The sequence below is a fragment of the Panthera onca genome, chromosome A2 (genome assembly GCF_046562875.1).
Source record: "Panthera onca isolate mPanOnc1 chromosome A2, mPanOnc1 haplotype 2, whole genome shotgun sequence".
Classification (NCBI taxonomy): domain Eukaryota; kingdom Metazoa; phylum Chordata; class Mammalia; order Carnivora; family Felidae; genus Panthera; species Panthera onca.
In genome coordinates this window covers 19783537-19810168 of record NC_138340.1, presented here as the reverse complement: position 1 = coordinate 19810168, position 26632 = coordinate 19783537, and the positions used below count along the sequence as shown (strand labels likewise).

The following is a 26632-nucleotide window of genomic DNA, read 5'->3' as shown; positions in this document are numbered from 1 at the left end:
GGTGCCCCAATAAAGCACTAATTTTAAAAAGGAAATAAAAGGCATCCAGTTCAGAAATGAAGAGATAAAAATGACTCTGCTTACAAATGACATGATTATCTATATAGAAAATCCCAAGGAAGTTAAAAAAAAAAAAAGTCCTATAACTGATAAGAGAGTTAACAAATAAACATACACAAATCAAATGTATTTCTAGATACTAGCAATGAACCTGAGCACACTGAAATTTAAAATACAATACCATTGGGGCGCCTGGGTGGCGCAGTCGGTTAAGCGTCCGACTTCAGCCAGGTCACGATCTCGCGGTCCGTGAGTTCGAGCCCCGCGTCAGGCTCTGGGCTGATGGCTCGGAGCCTGGAGCCTGTTTCCGATTCTGTGTCTCCCTCTCTCTCTGCCCCTCCCCCGTTCATGCTCTGTCTCTCTCTGTCCCAAAAATAAATAAAAAACGTTGAAAAAAAAAAAAATTAAAAAAAAAAAAAAAATACAATACCATTTATAATCACTCAAAAATAGGATATACTCAGGTGTAATCTAACAAAGCAGATACATAACTTGTATATGAAAATGTCAAAAACACTGAATAACCAAAGAGATAGACTATGTGCACGGACTTGAAGACTCAACCTATCATTTCTCCCCAAACCAGTACACATGTTTAATATGATCCCTAGAAAATCCTAGCAAGATTTTTTACATATTCTCAAGATTCTTCTAAAGTTTATATGAAAAATAGAGAAACTATAATACATAAAAGAATTTTTAAACAGAATAAAGTGTGAGAATAAAATCAGTCTATCAGATTTCAAGACAGCTACAAAAATCAAGACTTGCAGTATTGGCAGAGAGGCAAATAGATCAATGGAATAGAACGGAGAAACCAGAAACAGACCCACACAAATATACTGTTGCTGTTTTTACAACAGCAATTTAATAGGGGAAAAATAACCTTTTCAACAAATGAAGCTGGAGCAACCGGACATGCATACACAAAACAATATCCCTGATAGTGTCAACAAATCAGGTATAGATGGAATAAGTCAACCTCACCATCAAACCTGCTCTAAAAATTAACTTCAAATAGATCAAAGACTTAAAAGATAAAACTATGTAACTTTTAGAAAAAACATAAGAGAAAATCTTCTACACAGGAAATCTAAGGGAAGGCAAAGAACTCTTAGATTTTACACCAAATGCACAATCCATGAGAGGAAACACTCTCAAGTCACACTCCACCAAAATTTAAAACTTCCTCTGTGAAAGACTCTGTTCAAGAGCATATAGATGGAGAGAAAATTTTTCTAACCACACATATGATATAAAACTAGTATCTAGAATATATAGAGAACTCCAAAACATAATAGTTAAAAACAGAAAGTCCAATTAGAAAATGGGTAAAAGGTGTGAAGATCATATACAGATGGCAAATAAACATGTGTTCAACATCAGTAACCATTACGGAAATACAAATTAAAATTACAATGAGATACTACTACACCTATCAGAATGACTAAATAGAAAACAGTGACAAAATCAAATGTTGGTAAGAATGCCAAGAAACTAGATCTCTCCTACACTGCAGGTGGAAATGTATAATGGTACCACCTCTCTAGAAATTGGTTTGACCGTTTCTTTAAAAACTACATCTGCACTACCATATAAACCAACAAGTGCATGCCTGGGCATTTACTCCAGGGAAATATAAACTTTCATTCATGAAAGCACAAAACCTGTACATAAATGTTTATAACAGTTCTCTTTTAATAGCAAAAAACTGGACACTTGGATAACCTTCAAAATATGAATGGTTAAACAAATGGTATATCCATGCCATAACATATAACTCAAAAATAAAAAGGAATGCACTATTTTTTAAGTGTATTTGTTAATTCTGAAAGAGAGAGAGCACAAGGAGGGGGACAGAGAGAGCGAGCAAGAAAGAGAATCCCAGGCAGGCTCCACACTGTCAGTACAGAGCTCAATGCAGGGCTTGAACTCACAAACCATGAGATCATGACCTGAGCCAAATTCAGATGCTAAACTGACAGAGCCACCCAGGTGCCCCAAGGAATGATACATGCAACAATATGGACAAATTTCCAGACAGTTATGCTGAGTGAGAATTCCCAATTCCAAAATGTTGCCATACTGTATGGCTCCACTTACATACATTTTTAAATAATGAAATTCTAAAAAACAGAAAACAGATTACTGGTTGCCAGAAAACACAAGGCAGTAGACGTGGAGGGGAAGTGGGTATTGCTACAAAAAGGCAAAATGAGAGATCCTTGTGCTGATGGAAATGTTTTGCCTCTTGATTATATTAATGTCACTGTCCTGGTTTTGATATTGTACTACAGTTTTATAAGATGTTATCAATGGAAGACTTGGATCTCCTTATATTTATTATAACTGCATATGAATCCTTAATTATCTCAAAAATATAACATATAACAAAGAAAACCAGGACCTGTCTTCTGTCAAAAACAACTAGAAAACTGAACCAAATATGTGAAACAACTGTTTTCAGAAACTAGACAACCAGTAGCACAGTAATGTGTGATCACTAGGAGAAGGGAAACAAAGGACGTGAGTCATACAATTTCCTAACACTTTTTGTCTAGAGGCGTTTATAGATCAAAACAGAACAGCACAGAGCAAAGCACTGTAAACATTTGTAAACATTAGTAAACACTGTACACATCAGTAAAGAAGAGTGGAAGAGCTGGATTCTGTGTGACAGAACAGAAGGGAATCATGAAGACTAAGAATTACAGGATTCCCCATAGAGATTTCCTTGAGTCTTTGCCTGAAAACTAAGCTGCAATCGTACAGAGTGAGACTATACAAGTGTAGGAAAAGAGCAATTAATGGACATCTGTAAACTAAACAATTCCTGGAAAAAACATAAGATCGGTACACATTCAAATGCTAACCCACCAGAATGAAAGAACTCCGTGAACACATGGTCTTGCAATAAGGACCCAGTAAGACTGCATGTTAAGAGCAAGGTCAAACAATCTTAGAGTAAAGGCTACTGTAGACATACTGTAACAAACCTTAAGGATCAAGCTGAATTACAAGTGAATTAATTGCCTGCAAAAATGAATTAAACTTCTGGGATGCCTAGCTGGTTCAGTTGGTAGAACATGCAACTCTTGGTCTCAGGGTCCATGAGTTCAAGCCCCACATGGACATGGAGCCTACTTAAAAAAAGAAAAGAATTAAACTTTCTTTAAAAGAAGATGACAAAATTCAGATCAATAAATTCAACAACACAACTTCAAAATTCTGGAAAAGAAAACACAAAAAATTACTAGGTATGAGAAAATATAAACCATAATCAGAAGAAAAAGTAATCAATAAAAATAGACCAAAAATGATATACAATGGTAACTAGCAGAAAGGAAGTTAAAAATAACTATTAAAGTTTCCTCAAGAATTTAAAAGAAACCATGAACATAATGAAAGTGGAATAAATATACAAAATGGAACAAAATGGAAATAATAGAGCTGAAAAACACATCTAAGTGAAAACTTCATTCAAGGTATTTAATGGAAGATTAAATACTGTGGAAGAAAGAGCAGCACACTTGAAGACCCAGTATTAAAACCACACAAATAAAGGAACATAGTTGAGGGAAAGCCTAAAAAATTAAACAGCAGTTAAAAAAAAAAAAAAAAAAAAAAAACTGTGAGATAATATAAAACAGTGTAAGTTTTTATTTAAATTCCAGTTAATTGGGGTGCCTGAGTGGCTCAATTGGTTGAACATCTGATGTAGGCTCAGATCATGATCTCACAGTTCGTGAGTTCGAGCCCCACATCGGGTTGCTGTTGTCAGCGCAGAGCCCACTTCTGATCTTCTGCTCCCCTGTCTCTCTGTCCCTCCCTGCTTGCACTCTCACTCTCAAAAATAAATAAAACAGGGGCGCCTGGGTGGCGCCGTCGGTTAAGCGTCCGACTTCAGCCAGGTCACAATCTCGCGGTCCGTGAGTTCGAGCCCCGCGTCAGGCTCTGGGCTGATAGCTCGGAGCCTGGAGCCTGTTTCCGATTCTGTGTCTCCCTCTCTCTCTGCCCCTCCCCCGTTCATGCTCTGTCTCTCTCTGTCCCAAAAATAAATAAAAAACGTTGAAAAAAAAAATTTTAAAAAAATAAATAAATAAATAAAACATTTAAAATTTTTTTTCAATTTAAATTCCAGTTAGCTAACATACAGTGTAATATAAGTTTCAGATGTAGAATTTAGTGATTCATCACTTACATACAACACCCAGTACTCATCACAAGTGCCCTCCTTAATACCCATCACCTACTTAACCAATCCCCTTGCCCCTCTCCCCTCCAGCAACCTTCAGTTTGTTCTCTATAGTTGAGTCTGTTTTCTGGTTTCCTCTCTTACTGTTTTTCCCCATCTGTGTCCACCTGTTTTGTTTCTTAAATTCCACATGTGAGTGAAATCATATGGTATTTGTCTTTCTCTGACTGACTTATTAGCATAATTGCTCTATCCACATCATTGGAAAGGGCAAAATTTTATTATTTTATTTTTTTAATGTTTTTAATTTATTTTTATTTATTTTTGAGAGAGAGACAGAGTGTGTGTGTGTGTGTGTGTGTGTGTGTGTGTGTGTTTGTGTATGTGTGTGTAAGCAGGAGAGGGGCAGAAAGAGAGGGAGACACAGAATCTGAAGAGGCTCCAGGCTCTGAGCTGTCAGCACAGAGCCCAACATAGGGCTCAAACTAATGAACCCTAAGATCATGACCTGAGTTGAAGTTGCATGCTCAACCAACTGAGCCACCCAGGCACTTCCAAAAACACCTTTTAAAAATAAAAGTGAGTACTCCGAAAGTAAATAAAATGACTAGGATAATAGAAAGCAGAGATCTTTGAAATAATCGACCAAAAAATGTTTGAAGTCAAAAGTTGTTAATTTTTTTCAAAAGATCAACAAAACAACAAAAATCTATGTAGATTTGATCAAGAAAAAGAGAGGGCACAAATTTCTAAAATCTGGAATGAAGGAGGGATTACCACTGAATATCTTACAGACATTAAAAAATAACTGGGGCACCTGGGTGGCTCAGTCGGTTGAGCATCTGACTTCAGCTCAGGTCATGATCTCACACTCCGTGAGTTCGAGCCCCGCGCGTCAGGCTCTGTGCTAACAGCTCAGAGCCTGGAGCCTGCTTTAGATTCTGTGCCTCCCTCTCTCTCTGCCCCTCCCCTGCTCATGCTCTGTCTCTCTCTGTCTCAAAAATAAATAAAAACATTTAAAAAAAATGAAAAAAACAATAAATAGCTTGAATAACTATAACAAAAAAATCAAAAGTATTTTTGACAAATTTCCTACAAAATACAACTAACCCAACTGACAGAAAATGAATTTGACAAAGATACTAAAGACAGAACATTAGCTCTACCAAAACAAAAATAAACTTAAATGACAAATTAGCTTCCTCAAAATTAAAATCTACTCTTCAGAACACAACAGTAAGAAAATAAAAAGGCCAGGTGCACCTGGGTGGCTCAGACAGTTAAGTATTTCAGCTCAGGTCATGATCTCATGGTTCCAGAGTTCCAGCTCTCTTTCTCTCTCTCTCTCTCTACCCCACCCCTGTGTGCTCGCTTGCTCTCTCTCTCTCTCAAAATAAATAAGCTTAAAAAAAAAAAAAGGCAAGCCACAAACTAGAAGAAATATTTACAAGGACTTGTATTCAGAATAAAGAATTCATATAACTCTATTTAAAAAAAAGACCCAGTAAAATGTAAGTGAAAGACATAAACAGATACTACACAGAAAAATGAGGCAACAGGTCAATAAACATTTGAAAAAATTTTTAACCTCTTGAGTCATCAGATAAATAAAAATTAAAATCAGAACAAGATACTGCTGGCCCATTCATTAGAATGGCTAAAATTTAAAAGACTAAAAATGAAAACTGTTGCTGAAACATGGACCAACTGAAACTCTCATATTTAAACTTAAATTTGTGGAGAGTTCTCACCATTAACTGGTAAGAATTGCTCACTGTGCCTAAACTATTTGGCACAAACAATATGGTTTACACTAAATACGTGCTTTCCTTCTGGGAGTGCGGAATTTTGTTATGTACTAAGTAGAAGGTGCCTATATCACCAGTGACAATAAAAACTCTGGGCACCAGGTCTCAAACAAGCTTCTCTGGTTGGCAGCATTTCACATGTGTTGTTACAGTGTTGTTGGGGGAATTAGGTTTGTCCTGTGTGACTCCACTGGGAAAGGACTCTTGGAACCCTGTAGCTGATTTCTCCAGACTTTACTGCATGCATCTTTTTCCCTTTGCAGATTCCTCATAGAATACAAAAAGTAATTCATAGCTTTTGAGAGCAACTATATAATGAATCCGGTGGGTCTTCATAGCAAATCTTCAAACTTAAGGGTGGTCTTGAGGACTTCCAAACACAAGTAAGCCTTGCACAAAATACCACCTAGCCTTCATTCTTTTCAACTTCTACCACTTTCTCCCCACCTACAACAATACAAACACACTAATAATTAAGGCCCATTGATGGAGTATACTTAACATGCGGCTGTTAGATAAATTCCAGATCACATACACAAAATTCCAATGCTGAGTAACAACAATAAAAGTCATTTTAAAAAGGTTTTCAGTTAGAACTCTTACTGATGACAACTACAGTATCCCTTCATTTAAAAATAACATCAGATAAGTTCTCAGGATTACTTCATATTTGACCAAGTCTGTATCAAAATTAACCACCACAGGTAGAAGTAAATTGAGAAACTGAAATGATAACTCTCAGAGTGAATGTGAAATCACATCTTCAGGGTTTGATGTAAAAAACCATTTAATGGTTTTTTTAAACGACTTTATTGAGGTATAGCTGATATATGACACACTGCTGATATACCACAAACTGCACACATGTGTAGAATTTGATGCTTTGGGCATATAGTACATATACAGTGAAACCATGGACACAATTAAAATAAAGAAATTTGCATCATCCCCAAAAGTTTTCTCTTATCTTTTCTGTAATCCATTCCTCTTTTCAACATTATTAGTAGGCAGCCACTAAACTGGTTTAAGGCATTATAAATTATCAGCATTTTCCAGAATTTTACATAAATCAAATGTAAAATGTTCATCAGACTTATCCACTCCCCAAACCAACAACCTTATACTCCCTAGAATCTACATCTACTTCCCTCCTTTCACCCATTACCTACTCACTAGACACTGGCTCTCTGCTACTATCAATCCTATTAAATGGGATTCTCTTTTTATTTTTAATATGAAATTTATTGTCAAATTGGTTTCCATACAACACCCAGTGCTCATCCCAACAGGTGCCCTCCTCAGTACCCATCTCCCACCCCCCATCAACCCTCAGTTTGTTCTCAGTTTTTAAGAGTCTCTTATGTTTTGGCTCCCTCTCTCTCTAACCTCTATTTTTTTTTTCTCTTCCCCTCCCCCATGGTCTTCTGTTAAGTTTCTCAGGATCCACATAAAGGGAGTCTCTTAAAAATCACCAATGGCCTTCTAATTGCAAAACACAATACCCCCTACTCAGTACATTCTACTACACTACTCCACAGTACTTGAAATCATTAATCACCATGTTCTAAAAAACAAAAAACACACTTCCTTCTCCTTAGCCAATTATAACCTCCATTTCTCAGTCTCTCTGTGCTAGTTCCTCTTTTTTGTCCTCTAAGGTGATCTCAAGTCTCTAAAGTCTCATTTGCAGCCCTATACTACCATAGCAGTAGTTGTTATAGCAACAGAAGCAAACATTTATTGCACTGTTATCATGTGCTAATAAGCACTTTGTTAGGAGCTTCATATAAGTTCACTGATTCCTCATAACAATTCTATGAAGTAATAATGGTATCCCTATGTCAAATACACACAAAATTAGACAGAATAACATAATGAACCTACATGAACACATCACTCAGCTTTGATAAATACCAACATTTTGTCAATCTTGATTCATTAATCCCCACATACACATTTTTACCTAATGCAGTACGTTAGAGAGAATTTTAGAATTCATGCATAAATACTTCAATATGTATCTTTAACAGGTGCTTACTGTTTCTCCAATAAACTCCATTTTATAATTATGCTGTGTAGCAATGGTAGATACACTCCTCTGTTAAATGGCAGATTCCCTGTTGCCAGAGAGACAAAATCCAAATTCTTTAGCATTCCTTATATTCTCTGGCATATAAGAGTCTTCAAATATAGATCCAACCTACCTTTCCTGCTTTGGCATCCATCATTTTTCTGTACTATGCCCTTGCCAGTTTGGAGTATCTAACATTCCTTGAACATGCCTTGCAATTTCATGCCTCTATACCTCTGCTTTTATGATGTAAAACATTCTATAAGGCCTTGTGGCTATCTGGCAGAATTCTATGTATCTAGTTGACAGTTATTACATAAAAGCTAATTACAAAATGGGAAATATAAACTTTCTAGAATTTCATTCTTTTCCTCATGAGCATATATTTTATTTAAAAACACAAAATTATCAAATATCTGTTGTCCTTTTCTTAATTTTATCTAACTCTCTTATTTTTTAATTCTTTATGTATGCTCTTAAGAAAGCTAATATTTTGGCAAGCCTAACAATTATGTAACATGACATTTCACCAAAAGATATTATGTCTCAAAAACTTTTGATTTCTAAAATTATAAAGCCTAAATAAGTTTTACCCTGGAGTGTATGATGCAAAAATAAAGCCTTCAAAAAATGCAAAAGACAAAACCTATCATTCTTAAGATCACTGGGCATAAAATTTAGTTTATTTTTCCTACATAGTATCCTCTTAAAATGTAAAACTTCAATATATAGTCACAAAAATATGTAACTTAAAGCATATTTTATAATCATCCCAGTTTTTATTTTCCTTTTTTTAATGTTTATTTATTTTTGAGAGAGAGTATACACACGCACAACATGCAAGCATGCACAAGCAGGGGAGGGGCAGAGAGAAAGAAAGAGAGAATCCCAAGGAGGCTCTGCACTGTCAGCACAGTGTCCGACACAGGGCTCGATCTCATGAACCATGAGATCATGACCTGGCTGAAATCAAGAGTCAGACGCCTAATCCACTGAGCCACACAGGTGCTCCTCATCCCAGTTTTTCTTTAAGAATGTAGTATCTTACTACAAAGTATTCATGAAGAACAAAACAATTAAGCTTTGAGAGTTTTATAAACTGTTTTATAGAAAGAAATGTTTTACCACTTATTAATACTTCTGAATGCTATATTTGCTATCTAGTTCAGATATTATTTTATTCAGGCTATTATGAGTTTTATTATAAGTCAAACGCAACTCAAGACATAATAATAAGTCACCTTTTAATTTTCTTTAAACACGAACAGCTATAAAAAACCTACTGAAATTTTTACTTATTGTGATTATATTAATTATATATATAATTAATATAAAATAAAATTATATATATAATTAAACAGAATTATATATATAAAAGATATATAGAAATGCATTTTTATCACTTTAAGTGTGTAGAATCATTAAATGATTATATTTTACAAATAATAAAGAATTTTCACCATGGTTCCACAAAATACCATTGCCCCATGAAATGGTTTTCTCTATCTTTATTCCCAGTTGTTAAATTTTTAAAGTTTAAGAATACAAACACACGCTACTCAAAGGCATACAGTTATTTTATTAATAAATGCTACAATAATCTAAGACGCTAGAATGAAGTTGGTATTACGAAAACACACAATTTCAGAAGTCATTAGTCAAAAATAAAGACATTAAGAGAGTCTGATCAGACAAAAAATGAGCTCTAATGCTTAAGATTAGTTTAATTTGGTTTCTTCATTTTGATTGGCTTATGAAATCATTCCTAAGATTAATCACAAGGTAGTCTCTCCTACAGTCTCTAAACACCTTTGTTGCAGGAAATTTAGAAAATAGGTATGAGATTCTGAGCACCTTTCCTTAACTCTAAAACAGAATTCTGATTATCTGCTAGAGAAGTCATATGGAGAAGCCTTGAGACTATATGGAAAGTCTAGCTACATCAGTGATCTGGCTGAGGAGAGCCTTCCAGCCATCCTTGTCAGGATGCCAGACATGTGAATAGACCCTCTTGGACACCACAGCCAGCTGATCCTCCAGATGATTATAGCCATATAACTAAGTGTCCAGGTGGCCCCAGTCAAGGTACAAAATAATGAGAGTTAAAATGGTGATTAAATTAATCCACTAAATTTTAATACACTTTGTTATACAGTAGTAGATATTTTAAGGGTGTCATAGTTCATGTCTCACTCAACAAGGTTTCAAAGCCATACACTGTTCATCAATTGTTGTTTTAATTACAAACATACTATAATTTGAATGACTATCATCTCCACAATGATCCTCAAACACTAGTATTGGAAACAAGGTGATGGGGTGGCCAAGGTCACAAATATTACCTATAATAAATAAAAAGTATATAATATCACAAATTACAACTTTCCAATAATTTATGAAATTTCTCATCTAGTCAAATTCTAAATTTTTGGTAATTTTAAATCAAGACAAATACATAAAATACAGAAATTATTTTCACAAAAGCATTACTGTTGAGTAGTGGTAGAGAAGGGACTTTGGCAATGTCTACATTTTTCACTGCCACAACTTCAAGGGGGGAAATGTTGCTGACATTTAGTGAGTAGGAGTCATATATGCTGCCAAGTATATTATAATGCACAAGACCGCCCCCCACAATGAAGAATTATCTGGCCCAAAATGTGAACAGTGCCAAGGGTAAGATGCCCTGGCTGCAAGGAATTAAAATTTGAAGATACTGTCTTCTTATAATCATTAAAAACTAATAAAATGAATGATCTTACTGGAAAAGTTGATGATTAGAACTCTGAACAATTTTCTTTCTTAATAAAAATAGTATATGATCATTTTGATTATTTATCTGTACAAAAAAATAGCAAAATACGTTAAACATTAAGCTACAGAAATATATAAAAGCTTCTAATATTAATGATATGAAAGAGTGAGGAGAAAGCAGTTTTTGCAAATGCATTCCTGAAGAACAATGTTCCTAAGTGTATTATAACTGCCAACTAAAATATATTTTGTTTGATCAAATTAATATTAACTGGAAACAGAATAAATACATAAAATCTATTCATAAGAAGTCTTGTTTAAATTTATATTTTAACAAGAATATCATCATCAACAAAGACATCTAATTGAACATTATTTGAAAGTTTTTTCTGTTTTGTATTTTAGAAATAAACTTATCTAAATCCCATGGATCCACAGGACTAGGACTATGAATAAGTCTTTACTTTTTGTCAAATCTCTACAAAAAGTCTCTACTTTTTGAAGGAAAAAAATATTACGTGTCCTAATGGGCTTTTTCAAAATAAACTTTGCCGCTATGATCATACATGCATTTTCTGTCCTTTAAAAAAAAATAAGGGGCGCCTGGGTGGCTCAGTTGGTTAAGCGGCTGACTTCGGCTCAGGTCATGATCTCGCTGTCCGTGAGTTTGAGCCCCGCGTCGGGCTCTGTGCTGACAGCTCAGAGCCTGGAGCCTGTTTCAGATTCTGTGTCTCCCTCTCGCTGACCCTCCCCTGTTCATGCTCTGTCTCTCTCTGTCTCAAAAATAAATAAAATGTTTAAAAAAATTTAAAAAAAAATAATAAAACATTTTAAGGCACCTGAGTGGCTCAGTCGGTTAAACATCCGACTCTCGATTTCAGCTCAGGTCATGATCTCATGGTTTGTGGGTTCGAGCCCCACATCAGGCTCTGTGCTGACAGTGCAGAGCCTGCTTGGGATTCTCTGTCTCCCTCTCTCTGTCCCTCCCCAGCTTGCATGCGCACTCTCTCACTCTCTCATAAATAAATAAACATTAAAAAAGAAAGAAACATTTTAATACTGCTGACACACAGCAGCGTCTGATATAGTTCTGTAAAGGAAAGGATGAGCGCGCCTACTGTAAAAGATTAAAAGATGCGCAGGTAAGAATTGTTTTTATATCCAACAAACATACTAGTTAGGTTCCTATATTAGAAAAAGTAACAATGAACTTATCATACCTTTACATTTGGCTTCTTTGTTGAAACTCCTCTGTACCAACCTAAAACAAAGCATACAAAGGAAATTAACATCATATTGTTGTCATTTCCTATAAGACACACCATATGAGAATTTTTAGGGAAAAAATTAACGCAAAACTTGCCAAGATAGGTACAAGTATGGTGGATTTATTAGGAGTAGTTTACTCTAAAAGGAACAGTCTTACAATAAACACATTTCCAATTTTCTTCAAAAGGCAAAACTTTCAACTGAATAAAACACAAAAAATTTTAAAAGACCTCAAAGGACCTGTACTTCAACTCTATGAACATTTCTTGGTTTTCTAGATGCTGATGTTGACGTCTGTGCTTCATTTATTCCCTCTCAGCATTCATACACAGCAATACACAGCAATAATAATGAAAGTTTCCATTACACAGTAAAAACAATTTTCAGAGAAAGGAAATATTACCAAATTTTCTCAATTCTAATCTATTATTTTAGAGTTTTGTTATAGTTTTTCTTCTTGGGTTTAAAAAGGAAAATCTCCATTATTTAAAAGCAGATGTTTTCTGAAGATTTTTGCTTCTAAGCCTGCATAGAGTTTCTTTGATTTCCTTGGGGAAATATCCTTTCAATTTAGATCCTAATAAACAGTCTCTTTTTAGTAATATATATTCATTTCCTACTCATATTTATTAGTTATCTTTGCCTTCAGAATAACAGTATTTGATATCTATAATCTCAAAAAATCAACGTCCTTCCCTCTTTGCTATCCCAAATATTGTACTCTTATAAAATATTTTCTAGTAAATGGAAACTGAATGATTATACAGGGACAGAGGAAAAAGCAGATCATATAATTTTATGTCCTTTAAAAATAACAATTGAAAGACATCAAAAGCACTTATGAAAACTTTTTTTAGAGAACTAAGCATATTGATAAATCTCACATACAAATAAAACTTTTTGAGAATGATTTCTCCATAGGCTTTGAGCTATCATTGCAGAAAATGTTCAAGTCTTTTCTTCTTGTATATACCAATGCCATTGCCCTTTTGAACTGGACAAGAGGTGATGAATTCTCTCTTGTACTGTATAAAACCAATGACTTGAAAAGCAATAGTAAAACTCAGCTTTGCATCAAAAAAAAAGGTGGGGGGGGATCTCCAATGAGTGGTATCTAAAGGAGGAAGATGAAGGAAAAGAAATTATTGATAATAGCTAATAATAAGTGAGAGTTTATTGTTCTTAATTCCATGTACTGTAATTGAGAGATTGTTCCATGTATTAACCTTTAAATCTCACAACAAAGCTATGAGGAAAGTAATCAACTTTCCTGAAATCTTAACAAACAATAAAAGAAGAAATATCCTTGTTTATGTTTAGTTTAGCTGAGATAATAAATTTGGGAAACTCAATTTATACCTTGAGAGTTTCAATATCTTCATTTATTAATACTTGTTATAATATCTTAAGAAACAGAACAGAGAATGGTATCAGCAAGAATGGCAGAGTAAGGATCTCCAAAAAGCCTCTCCTCAATAAAAGCAGTTAGAATCCTGGCAAAAACTTTCAAATTCAAATTGTATAGAACTCTGGAAGTAAACATTTAGTTTTGTTGACTGTTACCTTCGCTGTTCAGAAGGTTTATATTGATGAGGTCCCAATAGTTCATTTTTGCTTTTATTTCCCTTGCCGCTGGAGAAATATCTAGTAAGAAGTTGCTGCAGCTGAGGTCAAAGAGGTTGCTGCCTGTTTTCTCCTCTAGGATTTTGATAGTTTCCCATCTCACATTTAGGTCTTTCATCCATTTTGAATTTATTTTTGTGTATGGTGTAAGAAAGGGGTCCAGTTTCATTCTTCTGCATGTCACTTTTCAGTTTTTCCAACACCATTTGCTGAAGAGACTGTCTTCATCCCCCGCCATTGGATACTCTTTCCTGCTTTGTCAAAGATTAGTTGGCCATTTGTTTGTATGTCCATTTCTGGGTTCTCTATTCTATTCCATTGATTTATATGTATGTGTTTGTACCAATACCATACTGTACAGCTTTGAAATACAGTTTAAAGTCCAGAATTGTGATACCTCCAGCTTTGGTTTTCTTTTTCAACGTTACATTGGCTATCCGGGGTCTTTTCTGGTTCCATACAAACTTTAGGATTGTTTGTTCTAGCTCTATGAAGAATGCTGGTGTTATCCTGGATAGGGACTGCATTAAATGTATAGATTGCTTTGGGTAGTACAGACATTTTAAAAATATTTGTTCTTCCAAACCATGAGCATGGAATGTTATTCCATTTCTTTGTGTCATCTTCAATTTCTTTCATAGGCTTTCTACAGTTTTCAGCATACAGATCTTTTACCTCTTTGGTTAGGTTTATTCCTAGGTATCTTACAGTTTTTAGTGCAAATGTAAATGGGATCAATTCCTTGATTTCTCTTTCTGCTGCTTCATTATTAGTGTATAGAATTGCAACTGATTTCTGTACATTGATTTTATATCCTGTGACTTTGTTGAATTCGCATATCTAACAGTTTACTTGAAATAATCCAAACAGTATTTATTCAAGAAACTTGAATCTTGGTAAGAACAAAGACTTTTTAAAATTCCCCTATCCCATATCCTCCCTGCAGCCTTGTGTTAGGCTTGAAAACCAAAACCCCTACTGAGGGTTGATAGGGGGTGGGAGGGTGGGGAGGGTGGGTGATGGGTATTAAAGAGGGCACCTTTTGGGATGAGCACTGGGTGCTGTATGGAAACCAATTTGACAATAAATTTCATATACTGAAAAAAAAAAAGAAAACCAAAACCCCATATTAGTGATGGAAATCAGAAAACTAACAGCCCTGAAAAGGACAAAACGGGAAATCAAGAAGACCAAAATAAATTAAGAGGTTTACCATGTTTATGAATTGTAAAACTCAGTTTTGTTAAGGTGTCAATTAACCCTAAATTGGTCTGTAGATTCAATGCAATGCCAATCAAAATCCCAGCAAAAATTTTTACAGCTATTATTTCTAAAATTTAGGCAACTGACCACTAGCATAGCCAAAATAATTTTGAAAAGGTATAAAAAATGTGAATGACTCATGCTGCCTAATTTCAAGACTTAAGATAAACCTACCTTAATAAATATAGTATGGTACTGGCTGAAGAACAGATACACAGATCAATGAAATACACTGGAAAACCCAGAAATAAATGCACACATAAATGAACAATTGATTTCCAACAAAGGTGCAAAAGTACTTCAATGGAGAAATAAGTTTTTTTTAAACAAATGGTGGTGAAATAATTGGACATAAGTATACCAAAGGGAAAAAAAAAACAATAAAACGAAAAAAATCTGCTACCCATACCTTGTACTATAAACAAAATTACCTCAAAATGTATCATATAGTTAGATGTAAAAGTGTAAAACTGGTACAACAGGAGAACATTTTTGTGACCTTGGGTTAGACAAAGATTTCTTAAGCATACTCTATAAAAGAATTAATAATGTAATCCTCATAAAAGTTTTAAGCTTTTGCTCTTCTAAGAGTTAAAAAGACTCTTAAAAAACAGTTAAAATCTTCATGATATAAACTTGAAAATTATTTCTTGGATATTACACCAAAAGCACAAGCAACAAAGTAAAAATAGATAAACCGGACTACATCAAAACTTAAAACTTCTGTGCATGATAAGACAACCTACTGCCAGTAAACATCTCAGCAAATTGTTTTTGGATATTGACAAACTGATTCCAAAGTTTATATGAAAAGGTAACATACTTGGAATAGGTAACATGTAACATAATCTAACGTAAGGAGAGTTAAAAAGATGGAAGCCGACACTACCTGACTTCAAAACTATTATAAAGCTACAGTAATCAAGACAGTTCAGTATTAGAGAAAGAACAAACAGATCAACAGAACAGAGAGCACAAAAGTACACCCACATAAATATAATCAACTGATCTTTGACAAAGGAACAAAGGTGATACAATGGAGAAAAGGTAGTCTTTTCAACAAAGAGTGCTGGGACAACTGGACATCATCATAAAAAAATGAATTTAGACACAGACCTTACACCCTTCGCAAAAATTAAATCAAAACGGATCAAAGATCTAAATGTAAAGTACAATCTTTAAAACTCCAGAGGGGCACCCTAGGGGGCTCAGTATTTGAGTGTCCAACTTTTGATTTTGGCTCAGGTCATGATCTCATGGTTGTGGAATGGAGTCCCAGAGTCCCATGTTAGGCTCTGTGCTGAATGTGGAGCCTGCTTGAGATTCTCACGCGTGCTCCCTCTCTCTCTCTCTCAAAATAAAATTTAAAAACTCTAGAGTTTTCTGGATAACATAAGAGAAAATCTAAATTACCTGTGTATGCCAACGACCTTTTGGATTCTACACCCAATGCATGATCCATGAAAGAAAGAATCAAGCTAGACTTCATTAAAATGAAACTATTGCTCTACAAAAACACTCTCAAGGAAATTTGAAGACAAGCCACAGGCCAGGAGAAAATATTTATAAAAGACATATCAGATATAAATCTGTTACTAAAATATTCAAAAAATTCTTAAAACTTAACAAAAAACACTCAATTACAAAATGGGCAGAAGTGCCTGGGTAGCTCAGTCAGTTAAGCCTCTGGCTCTTGATTTTGGCTCAGGTCATGATCTCATGGTTTGTGAGATCGAGTCCCACGTCAGGCTCTGTGCTGACAGCGTGGAGCCTGCTTGATTCTCTCTCTCTCTCTCTCTCTCTCTCTCTCTCTCTCTCTCCCCCCCCCCCCAAAATTAATAAATAATTTGTTTTTAAATGTTCAGAAGATGGTGCAGGGAGAACTGGACAGCAACATGCAGAAGAATGAAACTAGACCACTTTCTTACACCATTAACAAAAATAAACTCAAAATGGATGAAGAAATGGGCAGAAGACATGAATAGACATTTTTCCAAAGAAGACATCCAGATGGCCAACAGGCACAGGAAAAGATGCTCAATGTCACTCCTCATCAGGGAAATACAAATCAAAACCACACTCAGGTATCACTTCACGCCAGTCAGAGTGGCTAAAATGAGCAAATCAGGAGACTGTAGATGCTGGTGAGGATGTGGAGAAACAGGAACCCTCTTGCACTGCTGGTGGGAATGCAAACTGGTGCAGCTGCTCTGAAAAACAGCATGGAGGTTCCTCAAAAAATTAAAAATAGACCTACCCTATGACCCAGCAATAGCACTGCTAGGAATTTACCCAAGGGATACAGGAGTGCTGATGCATAGGGGCACTTGGACCCCAATGTTTATAGTAGCACTTTCAACAACAGCCAAATTATGGAAAGAGCCTAAATGCCCATCAACTGATGAATGGATAAAGAAGCTGTGGTTTATATATACAATGGAGTACTATGTAGCAATGAGAAAGAATGAAATATGGCCTTTTGTAGCAACGTGGATGGAACTGGAGAGTGTTATGCTAAGTGAAATAAGTCATACAGAAAAAGACAGATACCATATGTTTTCACTCTTATGTGGATCCTGAGAAACTTAACAGAAGACCAGGGGGGAGGGGAGGGGGAAAGAAAGTTACAGAGAGGGAAGGAGCCAAACCATAAGAGACTCTTAAAAACTGAGAATAAACTGAGGGTTGATAAGGGGTGGGAAGGAGGGGAAAGTGGGTGATGGGAACTGAGGAGGGCACCTGTTGGTATGAGCACTGGGTATTGTATGGAAACCAATTTGCCAAAAAATTTCATATTAAAAAAAAATGTTCAAAAGACCTGAACAGACACCTCCCCAAAGAAGATCTACAGGTATCAAAAAAGCATATGAAAAGATGTTCAACATTATATGTGATTTGAGAATTATAAATTAAAATGAGATACTACACATACATATTATTAATGGCCAAAATCCAAATCACTGACACCACCACATGCTGATAAGGATGTGGAGCAATAGGAACTCTCATTCATTGCCAGTAGGAATCCAAAATGGTAAAGCCATTTTGTAAGGCAGTGTGGCAGTTTCTTAACAAAACTAAATACACTTTTACCATATGATTCATCAGTCTGACTCCAAGGTATTTACTCAAATGAGTTGAACATTTATGTCCACAAAAAAAACCTGCACCAAATGTTTATAACAGCTGGAAGCAACCAAGTTATCATTCAGTAAGTGAATGGATAAATAAACTGTGGTACATCCAGACACTGGTATATTATTCAGCAATAAAAAGAAATGGGCTATCAAACCACAAAAAGAAATGGAAGAACTTTAAATGCATACTACTAAATGAGAAAAGGAAATCTGAAAAATTCACATACTATATGAGTCCAACTACATGACATCCTGTAAAAAGAAAAACCATGGAAACAGTAAAAAGATCAGTGGTTGTCAAGGGTTGGAGGGAAGGAGGGATAGATAAATAGGTGGAGAGAATTTTTAGGCCAGTGAAACTATTCTGTGTGATACTATAAGGGTGGGTACATGTCATTTTATACATTTATCCAAACCAACAGAATGAAGACTAAGAGTGAACCCTGATGTAAACTATGTATTTGGGGTGATAATAATGTGTTGATGTAGGCTCATTGATTGTAACAAATGTACACCACTCTGGTGTGGATGTTGATAGTGTGAGAGGCTGTGCATGTGTAAGAGCAGAGGTTATATGGGAATTCTCAGTACTTTCTTCTCAGTTTTGTTGGTAGCCTAAAACTACACTAAAAAATAAAGTCTATTTTTTAATACACTTACTATATGACCCACCAATCCCACCAATATGAAAAAAAAAGTCCATGCTAAAATATATATACAATGTTTAAAACAACCTTATTCATAATCTTCAAAAATAAAGCAATTCAAATATCTATCAACTGCTATATGGATAAATAAAATGTGGCTTGAATCTATACAATGAAATACTACTCAGAAAAAGCAAGCCACAGATCAACATGAATGAATTTTGAATGCATTATGCTAAGTGAAAAAAAAGCCAGGCACAACAGGCTATGTAATATATGATTCCAGTTATATAACATTCTAGAAAACACAAAACTAGAGGACCAGAAAATACATCAGGGCTGCCAGGGCTGGGGGGAAGGGCATTGGAAGGGAGGTTGCCTACAGGGAGCCTGATATTACATATGGGGGTGACAAAAATATTCTGTATCTTAACTGTGGTGATGGTTATAGGGTTATACATTTATCAAAATTCATAGACAAGTACTCCAAAAGGGTGACATTTGTTGCACATAAGTTATACCACAATAACCTGACTAAAATAAATACATATACATACACACACACACACACACACACACTCACATGCACCAGGATAACATTTCACATCTACCACATTGGTTAACACTTTATTTTAAATTCTAACAAAAGCAGATATTGGCAAGAGCATGTAGAGAAATCAGATCCTGCTAGCGAGGGTGATAATAAATGGTCCTCGCTTTCAAAAACAATGCAGTATTTGTTATATGCATACTGTATGACACTGAAATTCTACTTCTGTATATTATCCCTTAAACACTACCACTGAAATGGGGATATTACTGCATTTTAGAGAAATTTCTAGAAATTGGCAAGGGGGGTCTGAGTTGCCAGAGAAGACATTAAAAATATTTATGCTTTCCAAATTCAAAGATTCTTAGAAGAAAATACAGATGAAAATCTTCATGACCTTGTGTTAAACACTGGTTTAATGCACAAGCAACAGAAAAAAAAATAAATGAATTCAGCTACATCAAAATTAAAAGTTTTATTCCCCAAAGGACATTAAAAAAATACAATCCACAGAATGGGCAAAAATATTTGTATATCATATACCTAATAAAAGACCAGTATCCAGAATATACAAAGAACTCTTGCAACTAAATAAAAAGATAGGGGCGCCTGCATGGCTCAGTTGGTTAAGTGTCCGACTCTTGATTTCGGCTTAGGCCATGATCTCACAGTTCATGAATTCGGATCCCACATCAGGCTCTACACTGTCACCTGGAGCCTCCTTCGGATTCTCTCTCCCTCTCTCTCTCTCTGCCCCTCCCTGCTCACTCTCTATTTCTCTCTCAAGATAAACACTTTTTTAAAAATGAAAAGATAAATCATTTTTTTCAACAGGCAAAAGGATTTAAATAAACATTTCTCCAAAGAAGACACACAAATGACTAATAAAAAAATCAAAAGAAGTTCAACATCATTAGTTATTAAAGAAATACAAATCAAAACCATAGTGAGATACCATTTCTCTCCCAATAAACTGGCTACAATAACAAACACAGACAATAACAAGTATTGACAAAGATATGGAGATATTGGAACATTCAAACATTACTGATAGGTTGTAAAATGGTGCAGACACTTTAGAAAACAGTTTGCCAGGGGCATCGGGTGGCTCAGTCAGTTAAGTGTCTGACTTTAGCTCAGGTCATGATCTCACAGTTCATGGGTTCAAGCCCCATGTTGGGTTCTGTGCTGACAGCTCAGAGCCTGGAGCCTGCTTCAGATTCTGTGTCTCTTTCTCTCTCTGCCCCTCCCCTGCTCATGCTCTGTCTCTTAAAAATAAATGTTAAAAAAAAAGTTTTTTAAAGAAAACAGTTTGGGGATGAGCACTGGGTGTTGTATGGAAACCAATTTGACAATAAATTTCATATTTAAAAAAAATCAAAATAAGAACTACCATACAATGTAGCAATTCCTTTGGTAGATAAATAAATAGGAATATTATTATTGGTTAAAAAAATAATAAAGAAAGAAATAAAACAGTTTGTTAGTTCCTCACAATGTTTAAGACAGAACTACCGTATGACCTGACAATTCCACTCTTAAGTATATACTCAAATAAATTTTAAATGGGTATTCAAACAACTATCTGCACACAAGTGTTCACAGCAGCAGTATTCACAATAGCCAAAAGGTAAAAATAACCCAAATGTCTGTCAACTGATGAATGGATAAATAAAATATGGCATACGCATACAACGCATTACTACTTAACCATAAAAAGCAATCAAGTTCTGACACATGCTTCAACATAGATGAACCATGAACACACAAATTGAATAATTACATTTATATGAAATGTCCAGAATAGGCTAATCCACAAAGTAGATTAGTGGTTGCCAAGGGGTGGGGGAGTATCTGCTAATGGAAATGGGGTTTCTTTCTCAAGTGATAAAACTATTTTAAAATTAGTCAGTGGTGATAGCTGCACAATTCTGTACCATGAAAACAGTGAACTGTACATTTTTTTAAATTTTATTTTAGATGCAAAGAGATCACAAGTCGGGGAGAGAGCTGGAGGGGGAGAGAGAGAGCGAGAGCGAGAGAGAGAGAGAGAATGAATCTTAAGCAGGCTCCATGCCCAGCATGGAGCCCAACTCAGGGCTCAATCCCACAACCCTGGCTCATGGCCTGAGCCAAAATCCACAGTCAGATGCTCAACCAACTAGGCCACCAGGTGCCCTGTGAACTGTACATTTTTAAAGCGTGAATTTTATGGTATGTGAATTCTATCTCAATAAACCTATTATAAAGGGATAAAAAGGCAGGCTAGTACTAGGTCTGAAAAGGTTGAGAATTATATCCTTAGAGAATTTTCTATACATATGCACTAGGAGACTTTTACAGGAATGCTCTGTTGCCTTTAATATATTACACACAGTATCAAAGTACTGGTCATCCTTCCATACTTTCTCATATTTCACAAATTCTTGAGGCTACCTTGTTAAATCTTATGACAGGTCATTTTTTATCTGACTGCAATGCCATTCATGTTAACATCTCCCTTGTACTACTCAAAGAAAAACTATTAAGGAGTTACAGAATCCAAATGCTTCAATATAATTACACAGATGTTTTGGTGCACATGACTATATGTCACTTTTTTAAGGTTTTTATAAAATGACAATGAGAGAATAATTAGGATAAAGCACCACCTCAAGACTTCAAGTAAACACTTGATCAGGTAACATGTTTACAAAGGTCAATGATTTCTCATCCAGTAAATCCTCAAAATATTGCTTATCAAAAGTGGTTTCCTTATTAATTAAATATATATATATTATACTGCAATACAAACTCTTGCTTCTCATTGGGAGGTGGGGAGGAAAGAAGAGAGTAAGACTTAGACCAGTTTTGCTGAATACTAAGCAACTTCAAAAATACATTATCACCTCCATGGGATGCTACCATTGTGAGGGTCATGAGAACTGTGCTCAATGAATTTCAGGCATCACCTTTTCTTAAAACCAAAACACTGCTACAAATTTTGGTAAATGTGCCCATTCTATACAAGATTTAGAACTGAAGAGAGTGAAGAAAGCATAAGAAGAAAGAAAAGAGAGAAGAAAGAGAACTCAATCGTTTTGTCTTTTACATATAGAACAAAAAAGTTCATAACTTCTCAGATAAAGAATCAAAAAGAAAACAACTCAAATATTTCTAAAACCATTAAGAATCAACAGGAAAGAGATGTTTTTAATTAGCTAACACAATAAAGCATATTTTAAATGTCTGTTTTTCTACTACAAGAACCCTGGACAATCTAGCTATAATCCTTCCTTTCATTTTCCTCATTTATCTTTGACTACCAAGATTTCACAATGCTGAGACACAAAGTAAAACCCCCTTGGTCATATTGCCTGACTCCTCATCAATCTCACTGTCATCATATGTATTTAAGTGAAGATTATATCAGAGTCTTTCCCATCTTAAGTCAATGTCTGATGGCTTGATCACTATTAGGAACTTAAGATTCAGACATATTTTTATACTCTAACACTTTCAGGTTTAAGTTTTTATGGAATATTGAATGAAGAAAGGAAGGCATTATTACAACATTCAATATTATAATTTACTACAAAGACTGCTGCTTTCAGAGAATCAATTATCATGTATATCTTTGACTTAAATCATAATATCATGATTGAATTTAAAGAAATGCTAAACAAGTATTGCCTTCAGAAACCCCAGATCTTCCTTTCCTCAGTAACTGGTTGCAACTCTCTAACTTCTAAGGTAGGGACATGTTATTCACAGGACTGTTGTGAAAAACACAGAATTCTTCACTTTACCCAAATGTCTGGTGATGAAACTTTACAATGCAAGAACTACTAGGAAAAGTTTGAGTACTGTCTTCAAATTCCAAAAGTAAAGTATAACTCCTTGAGCATGTTATTCCTCTGTCAAACTGTCTAATGTCATCCCATCTCAAAGTAAAATCCAAAGTCCTTACTACAGCCTCTGCTGACCTCATTTCCCACTACTCTCTCTGCTCCTTCCCAACCAACCTCTCTACTACAGTCACACCAGTCTCCCTGCAATTCCTTCAACTCACTAAGCAAGCTCTCACACTTCAGTCCTTTATACTTTTTGCATGTATGCCTAGACTGCTCTTCTCTCAGAAAACCATAGGATTGGGGCGCCTGGGTGGCTCAGTCGGTTAAGCGTCCGACTTCAGCTCAGGTCACGATCTCGCGGTCCGCGAGTTCGAGCCCCGCGTCGGGCTCTGGGCTGATGGCTCAGAGCCTGGAGCCTGCTTCCGATTCTGTGTCTCCCTCTCTCTCTGCCCCTCCCCCATTCATGCTGTGTCTCTCTCTGTCTCAAAAATAAATAAAACGTTAAAAAAAATTAAAAAAAAAAAGAAAACCATAGGATTGCTTCCTCACTTCCACATATTCCCCCTTCCAAATGTTATCTTCTCAGAAAGACCTTCTATGATTATCCTATATAAATACATAGCAGAAGCCTCCCACCCCACCCCAATGCACATAGTCTATTTCCTTCTTCCTATTTTATCCTTCTTTATTCTTCTCAATGAGAACAGGGACTTCATTTCATTCTTTTACAGCTGAGCTCCAAGAGATAGAAGTGTGTGCTTCACACCTCCATTAGGTACTCAAATATTTGGGAAATACAAGAAAGAGTGAATCTGTAATATAAGGGGTGATAATACCTACCTGGCAAGTTTGTTGATAAAATTAGCACTGATACATGTAAAGTGCCTTGCACAATGGCTGACACACTGTAGTAATTCAGTTGTGGGGTGGGTGCAGGGTGTGACAGAGAAATAACATACACTAAAAAACTCTGTTTGCTAAGTACTATCAAGTGGAGACTTTATGGGGGAGACTAGGCTTCTGAAATAAAATAACTGCAGCCTGAAGTTTCTTAATGCTACTCATTCTAAGAAACATTAGGGGACCAAAACTACGAACTCCTAAACAGCTCTCGTAAATCATTTTTGGAAAAGTTGGGATGTAAATTAAAAGAAAAAATACTCTTACCCAATTAACAAAGGTCAAATTAGCGCACGAGCTAACATCTGTATCTTCCCTTCTTACCAGCAAAAGGTTGATACACTCTTACAGAGAAGATTTACTACTTGCAACAGAAAGTACAATCACTGAACACAAAATCAGAGTAAACGAGTATAAAGAGCCTCCACACCCATGGAAAGTGAATAACTCTTCCAGCAAAATAAGAATTTTTTTTTTACCATATAATCTGTCCGTAATTAGTGATCACTGATAGAATCTAAACTACTTGCCTAACAAATATGACTTTAATCACAATTTATTTATTGTTAAAAAGCCACCAGTGAGGGGCGCGTTTGTGGCTCAGTTGTTTAAGCATCCAACTTCGGCTCAGGTCCTGATCTCAGGGTTCATGAGTTTGAGCCCTGAATCGGGCTCTGCACTGCCAGTGTGGAGTCTGCCTAGGATTCTCTGTCTCCCCCTGTCTCTCTTTGCCCCTCCCCCCCAATAAACTTTTTTTTTAAAGCCACCAGTGAATCTCTCATGCTTATAACTCTGTTTCAACTTTCACTCATAATTCACATTCATACAAAGTACTATCTAGAGCTTTCCATCTAATGGCCGTCCTGTTTGTGACTTAAACTAAGACTTCTACCCAAACCCACCAGATGAAGATAGTACTTTAGGAATATGAGAGCTAAAATAAACCAAAACGTCTCTTTTGATTTAATATCCTAAAACATAGACTGGCCTAAGAGAAAAGGCTTATTTTCTTTGTCTATATAGTTTATTACATAGTTTTAATATATAATTTATTACTAGGTGTATGTGTAGTTTTCCATGAAAAGCCAAACTAGGTTTCCTTAAGCTAGATTTACAAAAAGTCTTTATATCACAATAGCCAAATTATGGAAAGAGCCTAAATGTCCATCAACTGATGAATGGATAAAGAAGATGTGGTTTATATATTCAATGAAATACTACTTGGCAATGAGAAAGAATGAAATCATGCCATTTGCAGCAACATGAATGGAACTGGAGGGTATTATGCTAAGTGAAATAAGTCAGTCAGAGAAAGACAGATATCATATGCTTTCACTCATATGTGGATCTTGAGAAACTTAACAGAAGACCATGGGGGAAGGGAAGGGGAAAAAAATAGTTACAAACAGAGAGGGAGAGAGATAAATCACAAGAGACTCTTAATACAGAGAACAAACTGAGGATGGACAGGGGGGTGAGGCAGGGCACTTGTTGGGATGAGCACTGGGTGTTGTATGTAAGCCAATCTGACAATAAATTATATTTTAAAAAGTCTTTATATCGGGGCGCCTGGGTGGCGCAGTCGGTTAGGCGCAGTCGGTTAAGCGTCCGACTTCAGCCAGGTCACGATCTCGCGGTCCGTGAGTTCGAGCCCCGCGTCAGGCTCTGGGCTGATGGCTCAGAGCCTGGAGCCTGTTTCCGATTCTGTGTCTCCCTCTCTCTCTGCCCCTCCCCCGTTCATGCTCTGTCTCTCTCTGTCCCAAAAATAAATAAAAAACGTTGAAAAAAAAAATTTTTTAAAAAAATAAAAAATAAAAAATAAAAAAAAAAAAGTCTTTATATCAACCTCATCAACACAAGAAATAAGAGTCACTACTGAGAAAAGTTCTCTGCTGGAAAGAGACAGGAAAAGAACTAACAACAAGTAAACAAAATAAAATGCAGGCTATAATCCCACTTAAAAAAATCAATGCAAATCATAATCTCATATTTAAAAAAAAAACTTACTTATAAAGGTCCACAAGATGGAAAATGACAAACAATAGAAAAGTAAAGTGGAAAAATAACACTAAAACGAAAGACTCTAGGATATTAAGCGGACACTGAAAAATCAGATTTGATTTTAGTAACCTGATGAAAGCTTGTAGTGACACTGTGGCACAAATATCTAAAAAAATTATTTGCTTATGGAGTTCACATTCCTCCAAACTTGGCCTCATTTGATATAGAAACAGTCCCAACCTGTAAACTTCTTTCACCCAGATATCATAATCCTAGTATAGATCACTGAAAAAGTGACATATGTGCATTTCATCAACTTAAACATCACTGACTATATTTACTAAAAATGGAAAATCATGTAAAATAAATTATAAAATTATATACTAGTGAAATTAGAAAATTTAATAATGTATACCTAAACTTTTACATTAAAAATACCATACCATGATACCAATGTCATGTCAATATCATTTTGTAAAATGTGATTAAAAATTAAGGTAACAAATGAAACTAAATTTCTA

At 35.5% G+C, this 26632-nt stretch overlaps 1 protein-coding gene across 4 annotated transcripts in view; it reads right to left on the bottom strand.

The window, feature by feature from the left end:
• DOCK3 (dedicator of cytokinesis 3) overlaps window positions 1-26632 on the bottom strand; it is a 597071-nt gene that overhangs the window by 442485 nt on the left and 127954 nt on the right. For all 4 annotated transcript variants that reach the window (XM_081794945.1, XM_081794946.1, XM_078443039.2 and 1 more), the window contains exon 3: window positions 12109-12149. In XM_081794945.1, the coding sequence (XP_081651071.1) occupies window positions 12109-12149 (41 nt within the window). The remainder of the gene's footprint in view (window positions 1-12108; window positions 12150-26632) is intronic.